We start from the raw sequence: 25,538 nt of genomic DNA on the forward strand, positions 1-25,538 counted from the left end.
CGCCATTCAGCAGAGGGCTGACTCAGCCAACCTCCTGGGGGATCCCCAGCCCCTGTCACTCTCAAGCCAGACAGTCAATCCACAAGCACGCCCAGGCACACAGAAGGGTCAGACAAGAGAACAGCTACTCTCTAAAAAGTACTATTCTCCAACTCAGGATTTAAAAACAACCTCTCCTAAAAGATGTGTTATTAAATGCTGAGCTCAGGGATATCAAACACTCATGTCTTATCTTGTTCCTTTGAGAAGATAGGCGGATAGCCATTGGCACCAGCCTCCCCCATGTTAGCCTATGGAGCAAGATAACCTTGCAGCAGTGAACACAAAAAATGGCCGTTGTTCACTACCAGAACATGTTACCTGCACTAGTACATGCTCTACCTTTTACATACACTGCACCCTGCCCAGGGGGGTACCTTGGGCCTTCCATAGGGATGACTGACGTGTATAAAAAGGGAAGGGTTAGGCCCGGTCAGTGTGGACACTGGCCAGGAGGACATGGCAGTCCAGGGACTGCAGGCAGGCCTGCGGTGGCAGGCCTGAGACACCATTTTAGGGCTACACAGGTGGGTGGCGCAATCAGCGCTGCAGACCCACTAGTAGCATCTGTCATCACCAGCCCTGGCACACACAGTGCACTTTACTAGGGACTTCATGGTGATACAGATATGCCAATCAGGTATATCCAATCAATATGATATTTTACACAGGGAGCACGTACACTCTGGCACTGATTAGCAGTGGCAGAGTGTCCAAAGCATCTAAACCAGCAAAAACGAAATCCAGCACAGCATCAAAAATCCAGGTAGCAGAGGCAAAAGATAGGGGAAAAACCCACGCCAAGGATGTCAGGTCTAACAGTGATGATGGAGTTAGTAAGATATTAGAAAAGGATGTCAATGTGATGTATCTAAATAAGATAATACTGCAACAGATAAAGGTACCCAGGGAGGTGGGTGGGCGTATACAACTCTACATGCCAAGAACAGATGCATACCGGTAAGTAGCATTTTCCGTTCGAGGCATACGAGCTGTCGATTGTATACTTTCGCATAGACTAAAAGGCTGTTTTTCTCCCTAGCGATGGCTACCTGTATGTGTTGCAGTAGTTTGAAAAAGTGTTCTTAATACAGCCTGGCCCACTGTAGCTTGTTGCTTTGCTTGCACATCAACACAATAGTGTTTAGTGAAAGTATGCGGTGTAGCCCAAGTTGCTGCTTTGCAGATATCATCTAGGGGAATGTTTCCTAAGAATGCCACAGAACCCCCTAGTTTGCCTGTGGAAAGGGGGAATGGTTAGTGTGCGTTTGGCTTTAAGATAGCCTATAGGGATGCATTTAACAATCCACCATACAATTCCTGTTTTTGAAATGGGATTGCCTTTGTGAGGTGGGGATAATGCTACAAAAAGTGGATTTGTTTTTCTAAAACGTTTAGTCCTTTCGATGTAGTAGAGTATCGCTCTTTTAATGTCTAGCGTGTGGCGAGCGCGTTCTGCTACTGAGCCTGGTTGAGGGAAAAATACTGGCAGTTCAACCGACTGATTAAGGTGAAAGGCAGATACCACTTTAGGCAGAAATTTTGGATTAGGCCTACGAACCACTTTACTATGGTGTATTTGTAGAAATGGTTCCTATATGGTTAATGCCTGGAGTTCACTAACTCTCCTAAATGATGTGATAGCTACGAGGAAGGCTACTTTCCAAGTAAGGAACTGTAACTCACATTTGTGCAGAGGTTCAAATGGGGGACCCATGTGTCTGGTGAGGACTATATTGAGATTCCATACAGGAGAAGGTGGAACTCTAGGTGGAATTATTCTTTTAAGTCCTTCCATAAACGCTTTGATAGCGGGTACTCGAAACAATGACAAATGTCTATTTTGGAGGTAAGCAGCAACTGCAGCAAGATGTAGCCGTATAGATGTATGTGCTAGGTTACATTGTTGTAGATGCAAAAGATAACAGATAATATTTTGGATGATAGCATCTAGTGGATTGATTTCGTTATTTATACAATAAATGACAAATCGCCTCCACTTTGCTGCATAGCATGCTCTAGTGGTAGGACGTCTAGCCTCTTTAATGACGTTCATGAAGCGTGGCGGGAGATTGAGATAGCCAAACTCTAGGACTTTAGGAGCCAGATCGCAAGATGGAGTTGATTGGGATCTGGGTGTCTTATCTCTCCATGGTTCTGAGTGAGGACTTTGGAATTTGTAGCTTTTGATGAGGCACTACTGAAAGTTGCAACAGGGTTGTGAACCATGGTTGGTGTGCCCATGTTGGAGCAACTAGGATCATTATGAAGGAGTGTTGTTTGACCTTCCGAACCAGTAACGGAATGAGCAGGCGAGGCGGAAAAGCGTATGCAAATCTGCCTGACCAGTTCATCCATAACGCACTGCCTTTGGACAATGGGTGTGGATATCTGGAGGCAAAGCTTGGGCATTTTGGTGTGTGGCGAACAGATCTATGTCTGGATGACCCCGCATTTGAAAGAATGGAAGAAGAACTTGAGGATGAAGTTCCCATTCGTGGATCTGCTGTGTTTGACGACTGAGCAGATCTGCAAATCGGATTGTGTACTCCTGGTAGATGTTCTGCGAGAAGGTAAATGTTTTGAGGAATGACCATCTCCATATGCTTTGCGCTAGTTGAGAAAGCTGGAGAGTGTCCCTCCCTGATTTTGTATGTAGTACATTGCGGTCATGTGGTCTGTATGGATTAAGACAGCTTTGCCTTTTTGCAAGAGCTGGAAAGAATTTAGTGCTAGAAAGATTGCTAGTAACTCCAGATGGTTTATGTGGAATTGTTTTTGTTGATGGGTCCATATACCCTGAACGGTTTGGTTTTGGAGATGAGCTCCCCAGCCGGTGAGCTATGCGTCTGTGATTAGCACTATTTGTGGAACCGGGTCGAGGAACGGCCGCCCTTTGGGTAGTTTTTGTGTATTTCACCACTGCAGAGAACGATGTGTGCGGCTGTCCACCAACACCAGATCTGTTAACTGTCCTTAAGCTTGGTTCCACTGATGTGCTAAACATTTCTGTAAGGGGCGCATCTGGAGTCTTGCATAAGGAACGATGAGGATGCAAGAGGCCATCATCCCTATTAGCTGCATAAACACTCAAGCTGAACGGGAGTGTTGAGGCTGGAACCTTGATACGAGAGCTTCCATGCTGGGCATCCTGACTGGATTGGGGTATGCAAGGGCTTTTGAGGTATCTATTGTGGCACCTAGATACTGAATGAGGTGGGACGGCTGAAGGTGTGACTTGGGTAGGTTTATTGTGAATCCCAAGTCGTGGAGTAACTGGATTGTTCTGTGTGTATTGTGAACACAGTGTGTATGTGACTGGGCTTTTATGAGCCAGTCGTCGAGATAAGGAAACACGTGAATGCGTTGTCTACGCAAATGAGCTGCGACTACCGCAAGACATTTTGTGAAGACTTGGGTTGCTGTAGTCACTCCGAATGGGGGGGGGGGGACTTTGAACTGATAGTGCTGTCTGTCTACCACAAACCATAGATATTTTCTGTGAACGGGGCGAATGGGAATATGAAAGTAGGAGTCCTTGAGGTCTAGAGTGGCAAGGAAATCGCCTTGTAGGAGCAGTGGGAGAACCTGTTGGAGAGTGATCATGTGGAAGTGGTCCGATTTATGTAGAGATTTAATGGTCGGAGGTCCAGTATTGGCCTGAGAGAACCGTCCTTTTTTGGGATTAGAAAGTAAAGAGAGTAAACCCCTGTTCCTTGATGAGGTAAGGGGACCGGTTCTATTGCGTGTTTTTGTAATAGGGAGAGAACCTCTTGTTTTAACAGCGTCAGATGTTCTATGGACATTGGACGTTGTTTGGGGGGGTATGAATGGGGGAGTTGAAGAGAGTTACAGGCAGTAACCATACTGGATAATGTGCCTTACCCACTTGTCTGTGGTGATTGAAATACAGACAGGTAGGAACTATGATAATCTTCCCCTGGCTGGGGTGGAATGGTCAGGGGGAAGTCACTGCTTTGTAGTGGGAGAGGTGCAGGTGTTTTTACCGAGGCCTCTACCTTTGTTGCTGTTGCCTCTATAGCCTCCTCTGAAATAACCTCTGCTAGGGGAGGTTTGAGTATTGTTTTTGTAGGAGGATGAGGTGTCCGCCTCAATAGTTTTAAAGGCACCCGTGTAAAAGGAGCGACAAAAAGAACCTCTAGAGGTTGTTGCCTGTAGTGCTCCCATGGACTTAACAGTTTCAGAGTCCTTCTTCATTTTCTCCAAAGATGTGTCTACAGTGGGTCCAAATAAGTGTTCTTGATCAAAAGGTTGATTAAGAATTGTGGACTGCACATCCTGTTTAAACCCAGATATGCGTAGCCATGCGTGTCGGCGTAGCAACACGCTTGTGTTGATTGCACAAGATGCTGTGTCAGCTGCATCAAGAGCACACTTTATAGAAGTGTTCGTAATTAATTTTCGCTCTTGTATGAGGTCATTGGCTTTGGTCTTATACTCAATCGGGGTGATGTGTGAGCTTTTCAAGCTCGTCATAATGAGCCCTATCATATTTGGCCAGCAAAGCTTGGGTGTTGGCAATGCGCCAGTTATTTTCTGTTTGTGAGGCAATCCGTTTGCCAGATGCATCTAGTAATTTAGACTCCTTATCTGGAGGTGAGGCATCCACTGATGTTTGAGAATTTGCTCGTTTACGTGCATTTGACACAACCAATGAATTTCGATGGAGCTGTGCTTTAATGTACGCTGGATCATTGGGAGCTGGCTTATATTTTTTCTCAATCCTGGGGTTGAGGACTCTAGCTTTGACGGGATCTTTAAAAAAGTCAGGTGCATGATGATACCTTTTAAGATAGGTAGAATGCTTGTTGATTTTTGTGACTGTGTGAAAGTTTTTAACCAAAAAATCTTCCTCCTGTGGGTCAGAGTGTAATTCCACCCCATGATATTGTGCAGCTCTATTTATGAGCTGTGCAAACCCTATGTTGTCGTCTGGGGGGGGGGTCCGGCCTAGAAGGGTAGGGATCTGGGAGATCTGGTGGATTATCGTAATCCTCCCAAGGATCAGGTGGTGTCAGTCATTATGCTGTGGGTTCTCATCTCCACCCCCACTCCCAAGGTAATCATCATCATTATCTTGTGGTGTAGGTGAATATGGAGGCATTGGAGAGTGTGCTGGAGAAAGTGGTGTTGTGGGGATATGTGGAGGAAAAAAAGGTCTGGCTGGAGAAGTTCCCATGTCGGTCCTCTTTAAGTGTACCTTGGGGTCGTCTGGGGAGTCAAAGGTCCCCTTTTGGATAGAATGGTCTTAATATGACAAGTGTTAGGGTCAATATGAAGAGCTTTTTGTTTAGGATCCACTGGATCTGGTTGAAAAAAGGTCTTTTAATCCAGAAGGAATATGCTACTTACCAGTATGCATCTGTTCTTGGCATGTAGAGCTGCAGAGTTGTACACTTAGCATAGATCGCCATCTGGTGTTGGGCCCGGATGTTTGCAGTTTGTTTTTGTTCTTTGGACAGTCTTTGGAAGTCACGAGTTCGGTGACTCCTCCTTCGGTCCGTACTGCGCATGGGCTTCGGCTCCATCCTCAGATTGTTTTTCGCCAACAGGGAAATGATGGAGCGTAGTAATAACAGTGAGAAACCCATGTGTGTTGTATCTAAATAAGATGGACTGGAACGGATACAGATAGCCGGGGAGGCGGGTGGGCGTGTACAACTCTGCAGCTCTACATGCCAAGAACAGATGCATACTGGTAAGTAGCATATTCCGTTCGAGGCATATGAGCTGCAGATTGTACACTTAGCATAGATTATATAGCAGTACCCAACCTTAGCGGCGACCACCGGTATCCGTTGCAGTGGTTTGAAAAAGTGTCTTTAGTACAGCCTGGCCCACACTAGCTTGCTGCTTGGAATGCACATCTACACAGTAATGTTTTGTGAAGGTGTGCGGTGTTGACCATGTGGCTGCCTTGCAGATGTCATCTAAGGGTATGTTCCCTAGAAAAGCCATAGAAGCCCCTAACTTTCTAGTAGAGTGGGCTTTAGGTGGAACAGATCATGTTCTTTTTGCCTTTTGATAGCAAATTTGTATGCACTTTACAATCCACCTAGCTATCCCTGATTTAGAGATGGGGTTGCCTTTATGTGGTGGAGAGAAGGAAACAAACAATTGTTTAGTCTTCCTGAAAGGTTGCGTTCTTTGTATGTAATACACCAAAGCCCTCTTAACATCAAGTGTGTGTAAAGCCCTTTCTGCAACAGATTGAGGTTGCGAGAAGAACACAGGTAATTCCACCGATTGATTGAGATGGAAGGGGGAAATGACCTTGGGTAGAAACTTCGGATTTGTACGAAGTATGACCTTGCTGTGATGTATTTGTAGGAAGGGTTCCTGTATAGTGAACGCTTGTATTTCACCAACCCTTCTAAGGGAAGTGATAGCTACGAGGAAAGCGGTTTTCCAGGTGAGGAACTGTAGCTCACATTTATGCATTGGTTCGAAGGGTGGACCCATTAGCCGTGTAAGAACTACATTTAGATTCCATACAGGGGAAGGTGGTGCCCTGGGAGGAATTACTCGTTTAAGGCCTTCCATAAAAGCTTTAATAGCGGGCACTCTGAACAGTGATAAATGCTGTCTGTTTTGTAGATAAGCAGCGATCGCTGCTAGGTGTAGGCGTATGGATGAATATGCCAGGTTACACCTGTGAAGATGGAGCAGATAGCATATGATGTGCTGTATGGATGCATCTAAAGGGTTGATTGTATTGTTACGGCAGTACATTACAAATCTTTTCCACTTTGCGGCATAGCATGCTCTAGTGGTAGGACGTCTGGCTTCCATGATGATGTTCATGCAATCAGGGAGAAGGTTAAGGTATCCAAATTCTAAGATTTCAGGAGCCAGATCGCCAGGTTGATCTGAGCTGGGTCCGGGTGCCTGATTTCTCCATGGTTCTGGGTTAGGAGGCATGGGGACAGGTGCAGTTTTTGATGTGGTACCACTGATAGTTGTAGTAGTGTGGTGTACCACGGCTGCCTGGCCCATGTTGGAGCTACTAGAATGAGTGTGAGGGAGTGCTGTTGTAGCTTCCTTACCACTAATGGAATTAGTGGGAGAGGTGGAAAGGCGTATGCAAATCTGCCTGACCAGTTCATCCATATCGCATTGCCCTTGGACAATGGGTGTGGGTATCTGGCGGCGAAGCTTGGGCATTTTTTGTTTTCATGGGTGGCGAAGAGGTCTATCTGAGGATGCTCCCACTGTTGGAAGAATGGGTGAAGAACTTGTGGATGCAGTTCCCATTCGTGTAGTTGTTGCGTTTGTCTGCTGAGCAGATCTGCCATGGTGTTTTGTACGCCTGGAACGTGCTGTGCCAGGAGAAAGATGTTTTGGGGAATTGCCCATCTCCATATGCTCTGGGCTAAGCGGGAGAGCTGGGGAGAGTGTGTCCCCCCTGTTTTTGGATAGAATACATTGCAGTCATGTTGTCTGTGCGAATGAGGACTGCTTTGCCCGAAATCTGTTTTTGAAAAGATTTTAGGGCTAGAAAGATCGCCAAGAGCTCCAGATGGTTGATGTGGAGCGATTTTTGCTGTGGCGTCCATAGACCTTGCATTGTGAGGTGTAGGAGGTGCGCTCCCCAGCCGGAGAGCGATGCGTCCGCTGTTAGAATCACCTGAGGAACCGGGTCCAGGAACGGCCGCCCTTTGGAAAGGTTTGTGGTGTTCCACCACTGCAGAGAGTGATGGGTGCGGCCGTCCACCAACACCAGATCCGTCAGTTGACCCTGGGCCTGGTTCCACTGTTGTGCTAGGCACTCTTGAAGTGGACGCATGTGGAGTCTTGCATGGGGCACTATGAAAATGCAAGACGCCATCATTCCTATGAGCTTCATAAACACTCTTGCTGGAAGAGAGTGTTGAGGAAGGAATGTTTTGCGCAAGGCTTGTATGCTTGCGATCCTGGCTGAGTTTGGATAGGCAATACCTTTGGAGGTGTCTATAGTGGCCCCGAGATATTGCTTTGTGTGAGATGGTACAAGGTGGGACTTTTGGTAGTTCACAGTGAAGCCTAGTTGGTGGAGCAGCTGGATAGTGCTGTTTGTATGTTGCACACATTGGTGGTAGGACGCGGCTTTTATCAGCCAGTCGTCTAAGTAAGGGAAGACGTGAACATGTTGACGTCTGAGGTGTGCTGCTACTACCGCTAGGCATTTGGTAAACACCCGTGGTGCGGTGGTGACCCCGAAGGGGAGAACCGTGAATTGGTAATGCTGACCGTCTACCACAAACATGTGGAAATGGTCTGAATGTATGTATGCATTTAGAGGCCGGAGATCCAGAATGGGCCTCAGGGTCCCGTCTTTCTTCGGTATCAGGAAATATAGGGAGTAGACCCCTAGATTTTGCTGATTGACGGGGACCTGCTCTATAGCGTGTTTTTGGAGGAGGGAGAGCACCTCCTGTTTGAGTAGTGTGGAATGTTCTTGAGACATTGGACGGTGTCTTGGTGGGATATTGGGTGGGGTAGATGTTAGCTCGAGACAGTACCCTGACCGAATGATTTGGGTCACCCATTTGTCCGATGTTATGGACTCCCATGCGTGGATAAAGTTTTGCAGTCTGCCCCCGACCGGAGTGGGATGGTCTGGGGGGAGGGAAGGGGAGTCATTGTGCGGGCGGGGTGGCAGAACGGGTGGTGTTAGTTTTGCCCCTGCCCTTATTGTGGTTGCCTCTGTAACCACCCCTTTGGTAGCCCTTTGAAAAGGTATTTTGAGGAGGGGACTTGTAGGAGGTAGAGGCGCTATCGGTGGAGTAGCCTCTGCCTGTGCTACGAAAGGATGAGCGTCGAAAGGAGCGTTTAGGGGCCTGTGATTGTAGTGCCCCCATAGACTTTGCTGTGTCTGTGTCCTTTTTCATCTTTTCTAACGCTTCGTCCACCTTTGGCCCAAAGAGAGTTTGTTGGTCAAAGGGGTGATTTAGTATGGACGCCTGGACTTCAGGCTTGAACCCTGAGATCATGAGCCAGGCATGACGACGAAGCAGGACACTAGTATTTATGGCTCTAGAAGCAGTGTCAGCTGCATCGAGGGCACACTTAATGGAGGTGTTAGTAATTAGTTTGCCCTCCTGTATTAGTTCATGAGCTTTGCGTTTGTGTTTTTCGGGGAGGTGCTGCATAAGAGCCTCAAGCTCGTCGTAGTGTGCTCTGTCATAGCGCGCAAGTAGCGCTTGTGTATTTGCAATGCGCCACATGTTTGCAGCTTGGGAGGCGGTGCGTTTGCCAGACGCGTCTAGAAGTTTGGATTCTTTATCCGGCGGTGGGGCTTCTCCGGAGGACTGGGAGTTAGCCCGCTTTCTAGCTGTGGACACAACTAGGGAATCTAAGGGAGCAGGGCCCTTCATGTATGCAGGGTCTGTGGGTGCCGCCTTGTACTTCTTTTCTATTCTAGGGTTCAACACCCTGGCCCTGACAGGATCTTTTAACACCTCTGCAGCATGCTTGGTGACACCTTTAAGCATGGGCAAGATAGACGTGGACTTGTCTTGAATGTCAAATGTGTCCAGTAGGAAGTCGTCTTCCACTGGTTCACTATGCATTTCCACCCCATGGTAGTGTGCTGCTCTCTGCACTAAGTGATGAAACCCTAAGGAGTCCTCAGGGGGAAGACGGCCTGGATGGGTATGGGTCGTCCTGAGGCATATCTGGTATGTCAGGGTTTTGGTAGTCTTCCCATGGGTCAGGGGTCCCCGGTGGAGTGGGGTCCATTGGGGCGTCCGCTGGGTCATAATCTGGATCCCCGTAATCCGGATCTGGGGACGGGGTCGGGGAGCGATGAGGTAAGGGTGGCGGAGACCTGGGAGGGGGAGGGGGTGGAGGAGGTGGAGGAGGCAGAGGAGGAGGTAGTGGGGAGGGCACTCTGAGGGGAGAAGTAGCAGAGTCCTTCCGCTTGGGTGGTAGAGGAGGAGCCGGAGTGTCAAGGCGTCTTTTCTTGATAATTAAAGTCAATAGCCCAGTCTTTGGATCTTTAAATAGAGTCTTTTGCAAAGGGTCTGGTGTAAACAGATCCAGTGGCGCCGAATCGTCCGCTTGCGCCGATGGTTTCACAGCAGAGGGCTTCGATGGTTTCTGTGCGCCATGCTTTTTTGGAGCCTCCGGTTTTTTCGGCGTCGAAGGAGTTTTCTGCGCCGGAGCGTCGGTGCCGACAGATTTGTGTTTGGTCGGTACCGAGAGTCCAGGCTTCGGCACCGGTGGCTTCGGAGTCGAGCTGGGTATCACTTTCTTCGGTGCCGGATGGTGTTTTTCGGCACCAGGCGTCGGCTGGCTCGAGCCCGAGCTGCCGTGAGACTTTTGAGGCTTCGACATCGGGCCCGAAGGTGGGGTGATAGAAGCTGTGTGCTTGGTTTTACCCAGGCCTGCAGGCGAGGGTGTAACCTGAGTCTCTTTGGTTTTGGGCGCGGGGTGGGAGGGGGTACAGTACTCACGACCCGCTGCGCCGGTATGATGTCCTCCACGTCGGAGTCGTCGGCCTCGGAAGCGCTGACTACGTCGTCCTCCTGCTCGGTGTGTAGTTGCCCCGAAGCTTCGGCGTCGTCTCCGAAGATGTCCGGTGGAGCTGCGGTCGATGAGTGCGCCATGGTGCGTCGAGTTCTTCGATCCCGGATGGTCTTTTTTGATCGAAAAGACTTACAGGCGGGGCAGTCTCTGGCCTCGTGTTCTGGAGAGAGGCAAAGGTTACACACCTGATGGAGGCCGGTGTGGGGAAATTTAGACCCACATTTTGGGCACTTTTTGAACGGAGTCCTTTCCATCGGCCGGGACCGGAGTCGAGGAGGGCCCGAAGGCCGGTGCACGGAATGGAGAAAAGTGCCGCTTCGAGAGATGAAGATATGATGAAGAAACTCGAAGAACGAGGATTTTCCGTCGAGGCTGGAACCGTAGAAGTTCGAAGCCGGAGCACGAAGTATCACATCCGAGCCCGATGGCGGAAAAAAACAATCTGAGGATGGAGCCGAAGCCCATGCGCAGTACGGACCGAAGGAGGAGTCACCGAACTCGTGAATTCCAAAGACTGTCCAAAGAACAAAAACAAACTGCAAACATCCGGGCCCAACACCAGATGGCGATCTATGCTAAGTGTACAATCTGCAGCTCATATGCCTCGAACTCTTTGTTCGGTACCGACGATTTTGGTTATTTTGGTTCCGAAGCTTTAAGAGGGGTTTTAGTGTCCTTTTGCTTCTGAGGAGCTGCGGAGTACAAAGACTTTTTCGGCTCCGAGAATTAAAAAAATTTTCGTCTGAGGATTTTTTCGGGTCTGAAGATTTGCTCTTTTTCGGCTCCGGAGATTTGTGATCTGGCTTCGGCTACAAGGGTTTATCCTGCTCGTGTTTTTGCGCCGAATGTTTGGGTTTCAGTACCGGGGATGGTAGTTCAGTACTGATGCATGGCAGGCTCAGTCCCGAGCCGCCTGAAAGCTAGTCTTTGGGCTTCGGAGCCGAGCCCGAAGACGGGACGTCAGAAGATTTATCGCGGTGTCGACCCGAGGCAGAAGGCGAAGGTATTACCGGAGCCTTGTGTTTTTGAGACGAGGTAGGGGCGTCGATATCGGTACTCACAGTTCACTGACCTGGAGTAATCGTCTGATCTTCGGTGTCTGATTAGTCTGCCTCGGAGACGCTGATGTATTCATTGTCCGGGTCTTGTTCCTCGGGAGCATCGGGCCTGCATCGAGGATGTAGTCTGGCACCGAGGTAGTGGATCGAGACATTATGTGACGTCGAGCCCGGCGATCACGTATGGTTTTCTTCGATCGAAATGAAGCGCAGGCCGGGCAATCTTTGTCCTCGTGTTCTGGAGAGAGGCAAAGTTTACAGACCTTGTGGAAATCAGTGTGTGGGAATTTGGCACCACACAGGGGGCATTTTTTAAATGGAGTTCTTTCCATTAGCTGTAGGGCCTGATGGCGGGGATAGGCCCAACTGCCCGCACCGACGACCGGAATCGAAGGTGTTAAGATTTAGGGATCCGCGTCGAGGAGCGCGATCGCAACAATACTGTCGAGCGGTGAAGGATTGCGCGTCGAAGGGGAATCGAATACGATACCGACCGGGAGCGCAGTCATTTACATCCGAACCCGGGGGGGGGAAAAACAATCTGAAGATGGAGTCGATGTCCATGCGCACTATCACCATAAGGAGTCACCTTTCCCGTGACTACAAAGACTTCTTCGACAAAAACAAAGTGCAAACATCCGAGCCCAACATCAGATGGCAATCTATGCTAAAGTATACAGTCTACAGCTCATATGCCCCGAACATATGCCTTCCCAAATAACCCTACCTAATGTACAAGAAGAAGGCCTTAGTAACCCTAGTCTGAAACAATACCTCGCTTAGCAATCTGTGTTCAATCATATACAAGGAAAGTACTAGAAAGTGTCATCCGACAGTTCTAAACCCGAACCCTGAGCGAATATCAGAGACCTTATGTCTATGTTATTACCATATGTAAAGCTAACTCCCCCTGCATGCATGGCCTTCGGCTGTGTGCGGCAGGAGATTGGCAAAAGGGCCTGACATGTGGGGCCAGGCCCTGCAGCCAACGTCTCACACTCAATCAAACCCCCACCAAATAAGAGGGTGATGGGGACTATTGGCACCCCATCAACCAGAGCCCTTTGGGCACCCCATCACCGAGAGACTTTTTTTTAATAAAGGGGTGGTGGCATGTCTCCCCGCCACGATTCGCTCCGGGTGACCCGACCACACCCCCCTGGGCAAAAAAAAATATTGTTGGGGGGGGGCGGGGGCAAACGCCCCCAAGCTCAAGTTTGCCCCAGGGACCCCATCTTCAAGGGCACACTTTAATTATAGGGAAGGGGGCGTGTGCCCGCCCCCTACAGAGCCTTAACTTAACAGGACCTGGGGACATGCTCTCCCGGGACCAAATAAATTAATATTAGGGAAGCAAGGGCGCATGGCTCTCCTTTCCAGAGGGCAAATATGCCTGGGGGACCCCACCCACATACTTCAACTATACGGGAGGGGTCACATTGCCTCCTCCCCCTTGCCTTAATAGGCCCCGAGGATCCCATCCCCTGGTGTCAAATGCATCAACATGTGGGGAGGGGGGAAGAGCATGGCACCCCCTTCCCGAGCGCTAATGAGCCCTCAGAACCCCATCCTGCAGGGCCATAGTATAATCATAGGGGAGGGGGGCACATGGCCCCCCTCCCCGAGCCTTAATATGCCCCAGTGACCCATCCCCGGCCTAGGGCATAATACCACAAAAAAAAAATAAAAGTGGGCACGTGGCCCCTCCCAAGGCCTTCAAAGGCCTTTGGGACCCTATTCTCTGGGGCTTTATTAGATTCTGGGTGTGTGCTCTGGTGCAGGATGGGAGCAGACGCCCCTTACCTGCCTGTGCTCCTGCAGGGAAGGAAAGGTATGCTTGCTCCCACCTGGCGGGAGACTGAAAAATGCCACTGCTCAAGGCTGAAGTTCACTTATTAGTTGTTAAAAACAAACTAGGACTTTCAGCTATCCCACGATAAAGTAAACAAATACAAACTCATAATAAACAAGGCACGTACCTGAAAGCCTTCCAGTCGAATCTGCCATGTCTCGGTGCTCTTATTCCGACGATTGGTAGTAAGCATGGGGCCGTAAAGGGGAATACTGCTCAGAAACTTGCAGTGATAAGAATAGATGCTGGGCGCATTGACATTCGAGACATTGAATGGAAGCTGGTCGCTACCATGTGTCATCTGGACATTGAACAAGGAGAACCACATTCTGCTTGAAACTTTGTACAGGCGGTTGTCGAGATCGAATCTGGAAGGAGAAGAAAAACTGGAATAAGCACACAATCGCCCTTGTCAAATGTCTGTAGATCAGGGAATGGACAATGTACGGACTATATATTTAAAATATATTGGGGAGTAGATCGATATGTACATACAAATACATACATAAGCCATGCCACACGAATGTTGTGGGTCCCTAGCAAAGAGTCACAGATGTGCATCCCTGCTGCATTCTGAATACACCAACATTTCACAGATGTACCTTAAAAGCCCAATATAACATTAAAAAAGCTTCCCTTCTGTATTCTGTGGTTTAAGTTACAAGACAACAATATCACCAACTGAAACACCATACTTGTATGTGTTGAGTTTAATTCACAGCCTCATGCAGTCCCGGACATGTAGTCTTTGTTCACGTCAACTCATCCAATTAATTTTACTTATCAGTTAACATTTTTTTGTAAAATGAAGGCCGGGACCTGAAAGATTACATCTCTTGAAGGGCAGATTATTTCAGTATTCAAGCTATGATGGAAGACAGACAGACCGCCACGAAGGACAATAAACAATCATTCCAACCTCCTGTACTTACTTAAGGGTCAGCGGGGAGCCAGACACATTACGGTAAGTCAACACCAAGCTAAAGGAAAAGAAAACGTTGCGTTAGAAAAAGTGAACTTATTTCAAGTGGTGAATGGAACGGAGTATTGTAAGAAAGTGGCTCTGTATATACTACACCAAAGCAAGGTTCAGTGTGTCCAGAGTCCAACAGTCCCCAGAGGTTTGGCAGAGGTTAAAGTTAGATATAACCTTACTCTCTAAAGTGGTAGCTTGGTCGAGCAGTAAGGCAGTATCAGAGGACAGTGTAAAGCATTTGTTGTACACACTCAGTCAGCAAATGGTCTCACACACTCAAGAACTGAACTCTAGGCCAATGGTTTTATATGTCAAAATATATTGTTGTTTTATTTTAGAACCACAGTTAGGCATAAAAATACTCTTTCAGAAGGAGATGCTATAGTTGAATACTTTCAAAAAGCAATAGACTTTTCAATATAATAGATACAGTTGTTGCAATATGCAACACAATCCTAACACATTTATAACATTGAGCTCAATGAGAATTTTAATTAAATGCAATATAAATTACTTTACATATGTTTTTCTTACTCAGGGCTGGATCCTGGATTCAGCCCTGGTGCATCTCTTGAAAACAGTTGAAAGAAATAGTTTAAAGTAAACAGGCGATTTTTAAGGAATATTTGTAAGTTGCAAAAATCGACACTTAGAAGAAATTCTGGTGAACACCAGGCAATGTTATCCTATGGGGGAAAATCAGGTTATCTGAATATCACAGTTGTAATTACTTTTTAGGGTTAGTGCTGGGCACCAAGATCCAGCACTGGGATCTCTCCTGGTAACAGGTGAGTAATTTGTTTTCGTTGATCGGGTGATTTTTAGTGAATATTTCAAAGTTTCAAAACTCGACACTTAGAAGAATTTCCAAGTGAAAACCAGTCAATGTTACCCTATGGAGAAAATGTAAGTTATCGGCTTTCAGGTAAGTACTCGACTGGCAGAGTTAAGGTTCTGGGGTTAGACTCAGGGGTCTCCCAGGTTCAGGTAGGTACAGTAGTTACACCCTCAGCGGCACAGGGGCAGCCGGGTGCAGAGAGTGTAGGTCCAATGTTAACCTATGGGGGCCTTTGGTTGGGGGCTGCTAGCAGACAGGCCACGCAGCTGTGGGAGCGGAGATCCTGGTCACTTACACAGGGCAAGTAGAATAGAACAGATGCTGCACTTCCAGGGGCACTCGGGCTGTAGGGTGCAGGGCGCTTTTGGGCCTTTGGGCGCCCAATGGTTTTCAGTGGGAAAGCTGCAAGACGAACAAAGGCTGCAGGCTCGGGGATAGAGATTCTTCAGGTGCGACCACCACTTCGAGAGGCAAGCTGGGGAGCTGTAGGTTAGGTAGGCACCCAGGAGTTGGGCACAGGGGGCTGTTGGGCGCCGGGGTGTATTTTGGCGTCGGGAAATCTTACCCTCTGCTGGTCGTGGTTGGGGGGAGGGGGGGGGGGGCTGGAGTTGAGGCTGCAGGCGTCGTCAGGAGCGTCGTGGAGGGTCCTTGCGTGCTGGATTCTTGGTCACTGTCGCCAGGGGAACGTCCTCATGGTCTTTGTTCACACAGGCACAGGCCAGGCTCGACGGGTGCAGAGTGTGCTGGATTCGTGGTTCCTGTCTGGTGCCAGGGGTTGTTGCTTGTTGTTGAGCAGGACCACTGCTCGTGGGAGTCCCAGTCTTTGTAGAGTCACAAGGCAGCCAGGTCCTCCGGGGTTTTTGAGGTTGCTGACCACTGGAGACGCTGGGGTTTAGCAGAAGCAGGTTCGAGGGACGACAGGCCGGTAGGGCTAGGGCCAAGTCCGTTGGTATCATCCTCTTGTTAGCAGCTGCACAGTAGGTCTTCTTTCTTCTTGTTCTTTGTAGTTTCGGAATCGAAATCTGAGGAAGGAAGGTTCAGGGTGCCCCTAAATACTAAATTTAGGGGCGTTACAGGTAGGGAAAGGTCAGGGACCAATGGGGCCCTTTCCTGGAGTGGGTACACCCCTATACTGCCACTCTCCAGTGGGAGGGGGGCTGGAGCCTAGTCCTGATTGGGTAGGGTTTTCCCGCCAGAGTGGGGGTCAGAACCGGTTGGGACCAGTTTCTGAGTACAGCAAGTGGTATGGTGAGGCTCACAAAGGTGGCATGCCTTTGAAGCTTCACCTGCCCATCCTGGGGGAGGAGGCCTAGCACCTCGCCCAAGGATGTGCATTGTTGCAGGCCCACAAGAGCGGATGGCTCTCTACCCAGGGGTCCAGTAACAGGTCTGCTGGGTGGCAGCCTAGGCAGCCTCTCAGTCAGGACGTGGGTTAGTTTCAGGGGGCAACTGCAAGTTGCCCTCTGTCGTGCATTTTACATTGAATCCCACACTGGCATCAATGTGGATTTAATGTGCTGAGAAGTTTGATACCAAACTTCTCAGTCTTCAGTGTGGCCATCATGATGCTGTGGAGTTAGTGATGACGACCTCCCAGCACCATATACTCTTAATGGCAGCACTGCACTTACAGTGCCCAGGAATGGACCCGGGTACTGTAGGGGTACAGGGCTCATGCACCTGTACCCACACCCCTGGCATAGGGCACCCAGCTAGAGGGGTGACTGAGGTATGCCAGGGCAGTGTGTTGTGGCCATGGCACACAGGGATGTGTGCCATGTCGACTCTTTGTTTTGTTCTGTGCCAAGACACTCAGCCTACAAAGGCAGGGTGTGTGCGTCAGGGTACAGGGTCTCTAAGGGTGGCACAATGAGTGATGCAGCCCTTAGGGGCCTTCCCTGGTCACAGTGCCCTGGGTACCATCTACCAGGGGCTGACATGTGGCCAGAGATGCCAATCGGGTTTAGGTTTCAATACAGTTTTAGGGAAGGAACACAGGCCCTGGGCACTTAATTGGCAGGAGCTCAGGGCACACTCAGTCAAAGTACATCAGCAATTAAGCAACAAGTGGGGGCATACCATGCAAGAAATATGGCACTTTCTCACAAGTATATTTGTTGGATGCGTACAGGCTAGAGCATTACAGAAATCACGTCCAAGAGCTGTGACCTGCACTCACCTGCTGTTTTCTGAGGTACAGAAAGACCTCTGCTGGTCAATGGTGGAGGATCTGCCAAAGGTGTCATTGGTCAAATCATGCCAGCTGTCACCAACAAACACTGAAATGTTCTTGGCCCAGAAGAGGATGCAAGCACCGCCTGAGCTATTGAAGGCTAGAGGAGGGTAAGTCACCTCTGTCTGCAGCAACTGTCGGCCTACGTGGTCCACCTCAAATGAAACGTCTCTAGACACCTGCGAGAGAAAAAGAAAGAAATGGGAAGTAGATCAAGCTCTCTTCACATGTTCTTAGAGGAGTGGAGGAAGGACACAAACAAAGAGACATAGCTCACTAGGAAGACGAAGTAAAAAGAGAGGGAAGTTTAGGTGGCTAACAGATGTGTACAGATGCCTTTAAAACTACTCTTTCCTCAGATCTGAAGACTCATAACACTTATTTATGAGGTTATATTACAGGCCCAGTCACGTTGCGAAACAACTGCTTACTTTTCATTGTACATTGTTCTTAGTGTCTCACATGGACCCCAAACATAAGCATTAGTGACAGAATCATCAGTAGCATGAAGAACTGCCAAGGTGCAATTGAAGTGCAGGTGAAGGGCAGCGGAGAACTGCACACATGTATATCATGGAGCCTTAATCTGTCCTACAATTAAGCAGCTCCATCCAGATTGGTTCCAGGAGTCTTCTGGCTTCAGCATGGTCTTGGCTCCCACTCAGCTAGCACAAGACATTTTCAGACTGTGAATGACTGAAGCAGAAAGGAGGTACCACAGACGAACACTGCTCATCAGTTTGTTTTGCATGGCAGTAATTTCACTCTTCTGAATTAAAATATATTTAATAAGTGCTCTATAGAACGTCTAGAAGTGACACAAGGAGATGGAAGCTCCTACCTTTAAAATGTAAAACTTGGCTAATCCCATTTTTTTATCCCTCCTGGAAGCTCAGAAAGGGCAGTGAAGACGGTTCAGGGAATGTCATTAACCTGAAAGGGACAGAGCTGAAGCTTGTCCACTCATAGTTTAGTGTAAGAAGAGACCAGGGGTTTTAAGCCACAGCTCTTTAGGCCCAGGGTAGCCAATTATACTCTGCCCCAGGGGAGGGGAACTAGTCCTAGAAGCAGTTTATTGTAGCTTAGGAGGAGGGGTTGTTCATTTCCCTAAACACATGCCGTGCATAAGTTCCCTCAAAACTCAGAGGGTCTGTGCCATCTTTGAGTTTCCTTAGAATAGTGCACTCTGGGATAGTTTGCAGAAAGGCAAACAGGATGTATTGTAAAGTGAGGACGGTGACTCCTTGTAGCATTTCCTCCATTGGTTAGGGATTGTTCAGGACTCACCACTCCCAAAGGCTACTGTACAAAAGTGGAACTCACAACCAGCTCATCAGAACACTTTCTGGACCTATGGTAGGACAGAGGAAGGACTGTACTTGCCGTTTGAGACCTGTGAGGGGACCTGAAGGGCTGGAACTGTTCCTACCTGTACCAAGGACAAAGAGGTGGACTCCAAGGTTCAGTTGTCTGACCTCCGGTGTTTGGTACTGTGACAGAGGCTGCAAGAGGCCTTATTTCTGAAGTGATCAGTTGCAACTAGAAAAGGACTGGAACCTGCTTGTGACCTCTGCTGGTGAGGGAGTCCTATCCAATAAGTGCTGTCCTTGAAGTACTGGGGGCCTTAGTGGTGTCCAGGATGACTAATGCTAAAGTCCCTTAAAAGATTTGGACTTCAAGACCTTTAAAGTACCCGGAACAACCACCCAAATCAATCTGCCTCAAGGAGCGACCTTGCTGGGCAAGAACATCAGAGGTTAATCCTGTTCAGAGTTTTCTGCTGCAGAAAATCCAGTTCAGTGGACCCTTGTTGTAAGCCTATTAGACTTCGTTGCAGCCTTTCTAGCTACAGCCTGCTGACATTCCCCCTTGGAGGAATCCAAGAGAAGAGAACAATTCCGAAGGAAGAAATCTTTACTTTTCCCACCTGGAGCTTTTCCCACCTAAAGCAATGGCTTTAGCAGGTCCTTGCTCAATGTCTACCCAACTTGGTAGGAACTTTGCCAGAAACAGCCTGTTGCCCTGTTGGAGGATTTTGAATTCCATTTTAGAGACCAAGTCAGAAGGTAAAATCTTTGTCTGGGACAAACCTGCTTGTCGTATCCGACCTGCGCTCCATTGCGGTTGGCCTCAAATTGCACTTGTGTTCCAATCAACCACGAACAGTGATAACGGAGTGGCGCGGTCTCTCTTTAACCTTTATAAAGTCATATTTCTGGTTCCCCTGGTTGTTTTGGTGTCACTTGTTTATTCTTTTTTCCCCTGACTGCTCTGTTCCATAGATACCAGGGGTCGAGTGCATATTTAAATTACTGAAACTTTGTCTGGGCCCAGCAGGTTAGTGGCCTTATGACTTGCGGTGGACGACGTTTCACTCCAATTAATAATTCATATTCTTATGTGGGGCATGCACGCAGTGACATTCTCATGGACCCCCTCCCTCCCCCCCCCCCCCCCCCCCCCCCCCCCCCAGAGTAACTTGCTCTCTTTTTTTAAAATTTTTTATAAATTCTTTTTATTTGATTAAAAACATTAATGTAGAATAGAAGAACACATACACTGATCAATTTGGTCATTCATATGCTCGCACCCCTGGAGGCAATCTCCATTTCCTTCCCAGCCGCATATCCCCGATTCTAGATCTGTTAATAGTCCATCATTCATTATATCTACCCGGCAAGGTCGACCCCCTTTGTTCTGCAGCTTGACAGAGTCCCCGCGGTTACAATCGTCTATGTTTAACCCACTGTCGGGGGCAGCCTCGGCTTTGGTAAATTATCTCCTCTACCACCCAGCACCAGTCATGGTCTTGTTCCCACTCGCTCACTGTTGGTGGCTGTGACTTCCCCTCATGCTCTAGCAATATTTTGTTTAGCAACCACATCTGCTAGCATCAGCCATAATTTCGTGTATTTTGGCCAGTTGATTTCTCCCGTGACGCATAATAGGTACCATCGGGCTTCCAATGGGACTACAACCAGTCCTACAACCTTTGACAATTTTGCTACAATTGTGCTCCAGAATCACAGTAGCTCGGGCAGCTCCACATTGTATGAAAAAAGGGGCCTTCCTCCTCAGTCTCTCTCACATGTGTTTGAGTTTCATTTGCCCATTTTATATTCTTGATCTGGTTGTGTAAGATCTATGTATAATTCTGATTTGAATCAGCCTAAAACGTGCCCTTATAGCTACCTCTCTGGGGCTTGGTGTAACTTCCAACTAGTTATCCTCTTCTTGGACCCCCACGTCGGATTCCCACGTCTCCCTAAGGACTAATAAAGGGTCCAGGGTACTATTCATTATTTTTTTTTTAAGAGATAAGTGAGGTTGCTTTATCTGGTATCGGATCTACCAATATGAGTAACTTGCTCTCTTGAGGTGTCCTCCATGCAGTGCTTCAGTTACATGGGCCTTGGGCTGTTTGTCACTTCTGTATGGGGGTTTCTCCTCTCCGTCTCAAAGCCCAGGTGAAGTGAAAAGTCTCCTTGGCCCAGAAGGCAAGAGTTTATTGCATTCTGATATACTGACTGGCAAACTGGACAGTGTTACTTCCTTTTCATTCAGAAAGTGTTCTGGGATCCCGCACAGTTGTCCATTCAAGTGCCTATACAAAAATACTTTTAGGCATTTGTTGCAACTAACTAAACCACAAATACAAATGGAGCCTTTTTTAACCTCATCTGATATTTTTGAGATGACAGAACCAGACTTACCCGGGAAGGCCGCATAGCTGTGAGCAACGCTATGTAAGAGATGTCCTCTGACTTCATTGTATTCAGAACTTGTCCAATTACCTCATCTAGAAGGAGAGAAAGAAGCCTATGATATCAGTGAGAAAAGGACTGTCTCCTTTGATTCAATGCCCCCCTCCCCCAATAGAGGTCACATATGTGGTTAAATCAGATGAAGCAATGCAGCAAGAGGTAAGATTATTGCATGCATTTGTGATGGGTCTCAGTGGGTGCAATGAAATCTGTTCATTACTCTTCAAGTAAAATCATTCAAAAACACAGTCAGGCCCCGTATGGGAGCGAGAGTTTACATTGCTGGCAGGGCTACTGGTGGGTGGGGGTCATATGCATCTGATGCCATGGGTGTCTGTCATACTACGGTTCTAATATCTGGATCTAAAAATATCCATTCAACACTTGACTCTCAGGGTATGGAGGGCAAACAGCACTAGGCTCACTTAATGAAAATCTGCTTCTTCTGGGTAGTCCATGAACCAAGGACAATGCTGGGCTTCTCCTTCTAGGAAGTCCTCCTCCATCAAGGTCAGCCACTCTCTTAACCTCTCTAGGCAGACAGGTAGGCTTCTAGGCTCAAGACATGCCCACAATTTCGCCAGCAAGTTGTGTAGATTTCTGGTGCTACCCTCTCATCTCTGGGAGACTGGTTGTTCTGCTGGCACCATCTCGGGTCAAAGCAGCTCTTTGAGTATTCTGCAGAGCACTCACTTCCTTGGTCAAGAAGAACTTGAAGAAACAAAGTGAGGTGGTGTTGGTCCCACTTTTAGACTCCTCATCAGACAGGGGATACGGTTCCACTGTCTAAGGTCATAAAAACAGTCTAAGGTGATTCACTTTCAATTGTAAGTTTCTGGCTGTAGTGCACACATATCGTGCTTACAAGACGATGACTCTCACAGCAGGTAGTGATGATGCCGGCTCCAAGTACGAGGATCCAAAACAAGGACACTAGGTGTGAAGACTCTGCACTTGGCGGTCATCAGCATTCCTACCAATTGGAGACAAAAGGCATGCCCCGGCTAGAACCTTCTTCACATTTAACAGAATGTGCCAATTCACTCCTATTCCTACCATCCACGAAATAGCAGTGTTCAGGAAGAGGAAGGACTAATACATCAGCAATCTCTTGCTAAAAGCACCTCGAATAGGTAGCCCTGCCTCTATCCTCTCTCACTTCAGTTTCTGGGTCTCCGCCACCCAGCCAGATAAACGCCGGCAAAACACTATCACCGTCTGGGTAAACTACATCCACCCTCCATCTTGCAACTTTGCTAAACCAGTGGCAATTCAACATGGATCACGCAGCCTGGGCAATCATTCTCTCACCACACACGGAGTCTTGCAACCATACATGGGCCACACATCAACCTGGCGATGCACACAAGTTTCTAACAGACAACAAGGCTCCATCCCATGATGCACCCGAGGGTCCATTCCAGGATACAAGAAACCACCCTGGCGAGGCACACAAGATTCTATCAGACAACAAGCCTCCACCCCATGATGTACACAAGGGTCCATTCCAGGATACAAGAAACCACCCTGGCGAGGCACACAAGATTCTATCAGACAACAAGCCTCCATCCCAAGATGTACACAAGGGTCCATTCCAGGATAAAAGAATCCACCCTGGCAACGCACACAAGATTCTATCAGACAACAAGCCTCCATCCCAAGATGTACACAAGGGTCCATTCCAGGATACAAGAACTCACCCTGGCAACGCATATAAGATTCTATCAGACAACAAGCTTTTACCCTCATAATGTACGTGAAATTCGGTCTCCGGCTAAAAGACTCTACCCTCAAGATTTACATGAGAACCCACCAGAGGGTACTGTCCCTTCATGATCTACTAAGGCTCCAGAAGAAAGTGCTTGCCCTCATGATATACTGCAGCTGGGGGACTGCACCTTCCATGATCAGCAAAAGACAGGAAATTAAACTACAACACCCCAACATTATGCTGTTTTAGCTGCACATAAACAGAATGCACAAAGTGTACCTGCTCAGATGTGCCCCACGATACTTAGTGTATCTGTCCACTCTCACTCTCCATGCATGGAGACTGCTAGCTCCAATGACACAATTTATGTACTTTCAAGAAATCGGTGTGCATGTTGCGGTTATACCGCACACCGATATCTGAGAACTGTTACAACCCATTTTTCAACAAAGAATGTGGCAGCCTTCCCAGAGTTCTGCTATTTTGTACGTTAACACGTAGAATATTTATACGAGCAGGTTGAATGATTTAAAGGGCAAATACTGTTCTGCATGTGCAGCCACTCACATATTTAAATTTCCAGTCACCAAGTTACAAAGCAAGCTTCTGTGCCCATATGCAGACACTGCAGGAAGGAGAGAATAGTGATAAATGCCACGTTCTGACAATAAATAAGACAAGAGGCTGTCTGTAACTATTACCACTCTGACTCTTTCCTTTGAGCACACAAGGTCCAATGGCAATAAAAAAAACACAGGACGTGAACTAGACAGCCAGAAAGCATACCAGCTACAACTTCCAGTGAGCTTTGCGACTGTTAAGCACGCTCTCCTGCAGATGGAGCAGAGTGGAGCCATCAGACAGTGACGTACACCATATGAAACAACTCATCAGTCTTACTACTAGTGTAGTAAATATGCACTTTGAATGCTTCATGTTAGTGACTGCTGCTTCTGAGCACTGCCTATACCTAGGTAAGGCAACCCGATAACGTGCCACAGATCACACAGAGGGAGTTTGGTGCTGCACTAGAATCCAGGTCACTGCACTTAAAACCACATTGGTACCTAACACACTAAAGTTGTATTTTTCTTTCCTCTCAATACATATCCCATGGCTTTTCCAGAGTGCTTCTAAATGTAACTATTAACCAAAATTACATTTTATGTGCAATCCAGTCACACTAAATATTTGCACTGGAGTTCCCACCTTGGGCTAAAATTGTGAAAAAATACAATTACCAACGAAGCGAGCAGCAGTTGCATTTAGAGTTGATCACATTTTTAGCTATGATACAATGGATACTTAATACAGAGACTAGAAGGAAATAGATTTTTTTAAATACAAAAAGTCAACTATTCAGTGCCCCTGAAGAAACGTCCAACTGAAGTGACACACAGGTATATTCCCATCTAGTTTCATTTAAAGGTGGGGCTGAAGAAAGGGGAAACTATTTTCTGAAGGGATGCTGCCGCTGTGGGTGAACTGCTGGCAGAAGTCACACTCACCATTGCCTCTCAGGACTTCTTTGGTTGCCAACAGGACAGAGCTGGGGGGAAATTAAATTGTGTTATAAAATTGCAACCTTCGCTGTGCACAAACAAAAACAATACATATAACCTCAGTGTAAGTTGACCTTTACATCTACAGAAAACCACACCGGGATATAAATGAAAAAAACGTAACAAATATAGAGATGTCTTGAAGTGTTACTCCACAATAGTTAATATGGTAATTTTAGAGATGGCAACTGGTCTGTTGTGAAATATGAGACTTTCTGATAGACTATAGCCTCTAGCAGGTGTGAGAAAGAATAGTTTGTGTCAATCTAGGGTTAATAAAACTCAAAGTATGTCCTTACTGAGGCCTAGAGTGTGACCTAGCTGGGAGGCAATAGAGTGCGTAATACAGAAGTGGCTTATTCATTATCCTATTTAAGCATGATCTTGGCTGGAGCTGGATGTACACCATACATGGCTTTCAGTCTGATGTGGTTGAGGGTCCACACTGAAGAAATACTAGCTTTCCTACTCAGTGTGCACCAGCACAATAACCTTCGGTGCAAGTCATGACAGTACCTTAGAATTGGAAGACTCAATAAGTGCTCATCAAAGGGGGGGGGGGGGGGGTGAGAGGATGGGGATGGGGGAGGTGGGGGTAGGATGAAATGCTCTTGGGAAGACCGTTGCTGCCCAGCTCCACAAAAGACCTTTGAGCGATTTAGAAGCACACTGCCTTTTCTAATTCCAAAGGACCAGTTTAATCGCCAGTTTTATTACAGAACAAGAACTGTTGAATAAGTAATGCCAGCAGGGAGCATGGTAGATAGGAAGCCTTTGTAGAGCACTCCACAGAGGATCAAATTATCGAATTAGGCAGCATCTTCTTGAATTGCAAGATTCTTCCCATTCTTTTCAGTTTCACCAAGTCAAACTCTTGGGGAAAAAACGTATGCGGTCTTGTTATCCTCGGTGCACATCCCACCCACAATAAAAATCTGGCCTTTTCAAAATTACACCGGTTACAAAAAAGGCATC

At 47.6% G+C, this 25,538-nt stretch overlaps 1 protein-coding gene across 1 annotated transcript in view; it reads right to left on the minus strand.

Annotated features, from left to right (window-relative positions):
- ATP6AP1 (ATPase H+ transporting accessory protein 1) overlaps positions 1–25,538 on the minus strand; it is an 83,860-nt gene that overhangs the window by 16,599 nt on the left and 41,723 nt on the right. Inside the window, exons 5-9 of the mRNA XM_085629714.1 lie at positions 24,510–24,550; positions 21,240–21,325; positions 17,473–17,705; positions 14,412–14,459; positions 13,607–13,847 (exon numbers count right to left, since the gene is read on the minus strand). Of these exons, the coding sequence (XP_085485840.1) occupies positions 13,607–13,847; positions 14,412–14,459; positions 17,473–17,705; positions 21,240–21,325; positions 24,510–24,550 (649 nt within the window). The remainder of the gene's footprint in view (positions 1–13,606; positions 13,848–14,411; positions 14,460–17,472; positions 17,706–21,239; positions 21,326–24,509; positions 24,551–25,538) is intronic.

The sequence above is a fragment of the Triturus cristatus genome, chromosome 10, assembly GCF_964204655.1.
Source record: "Triturus cristatus chromosome 10, aTriCri1.1, whole genome shotgun sequence".
In the NCBI taxonomy this organism is placed as follows: domain Eukaryota; kingdom Metazoa; phylum Chordata; class Amphibia; order Caudata; family Salamandridae; genus Triturus; species Triturus cristatus.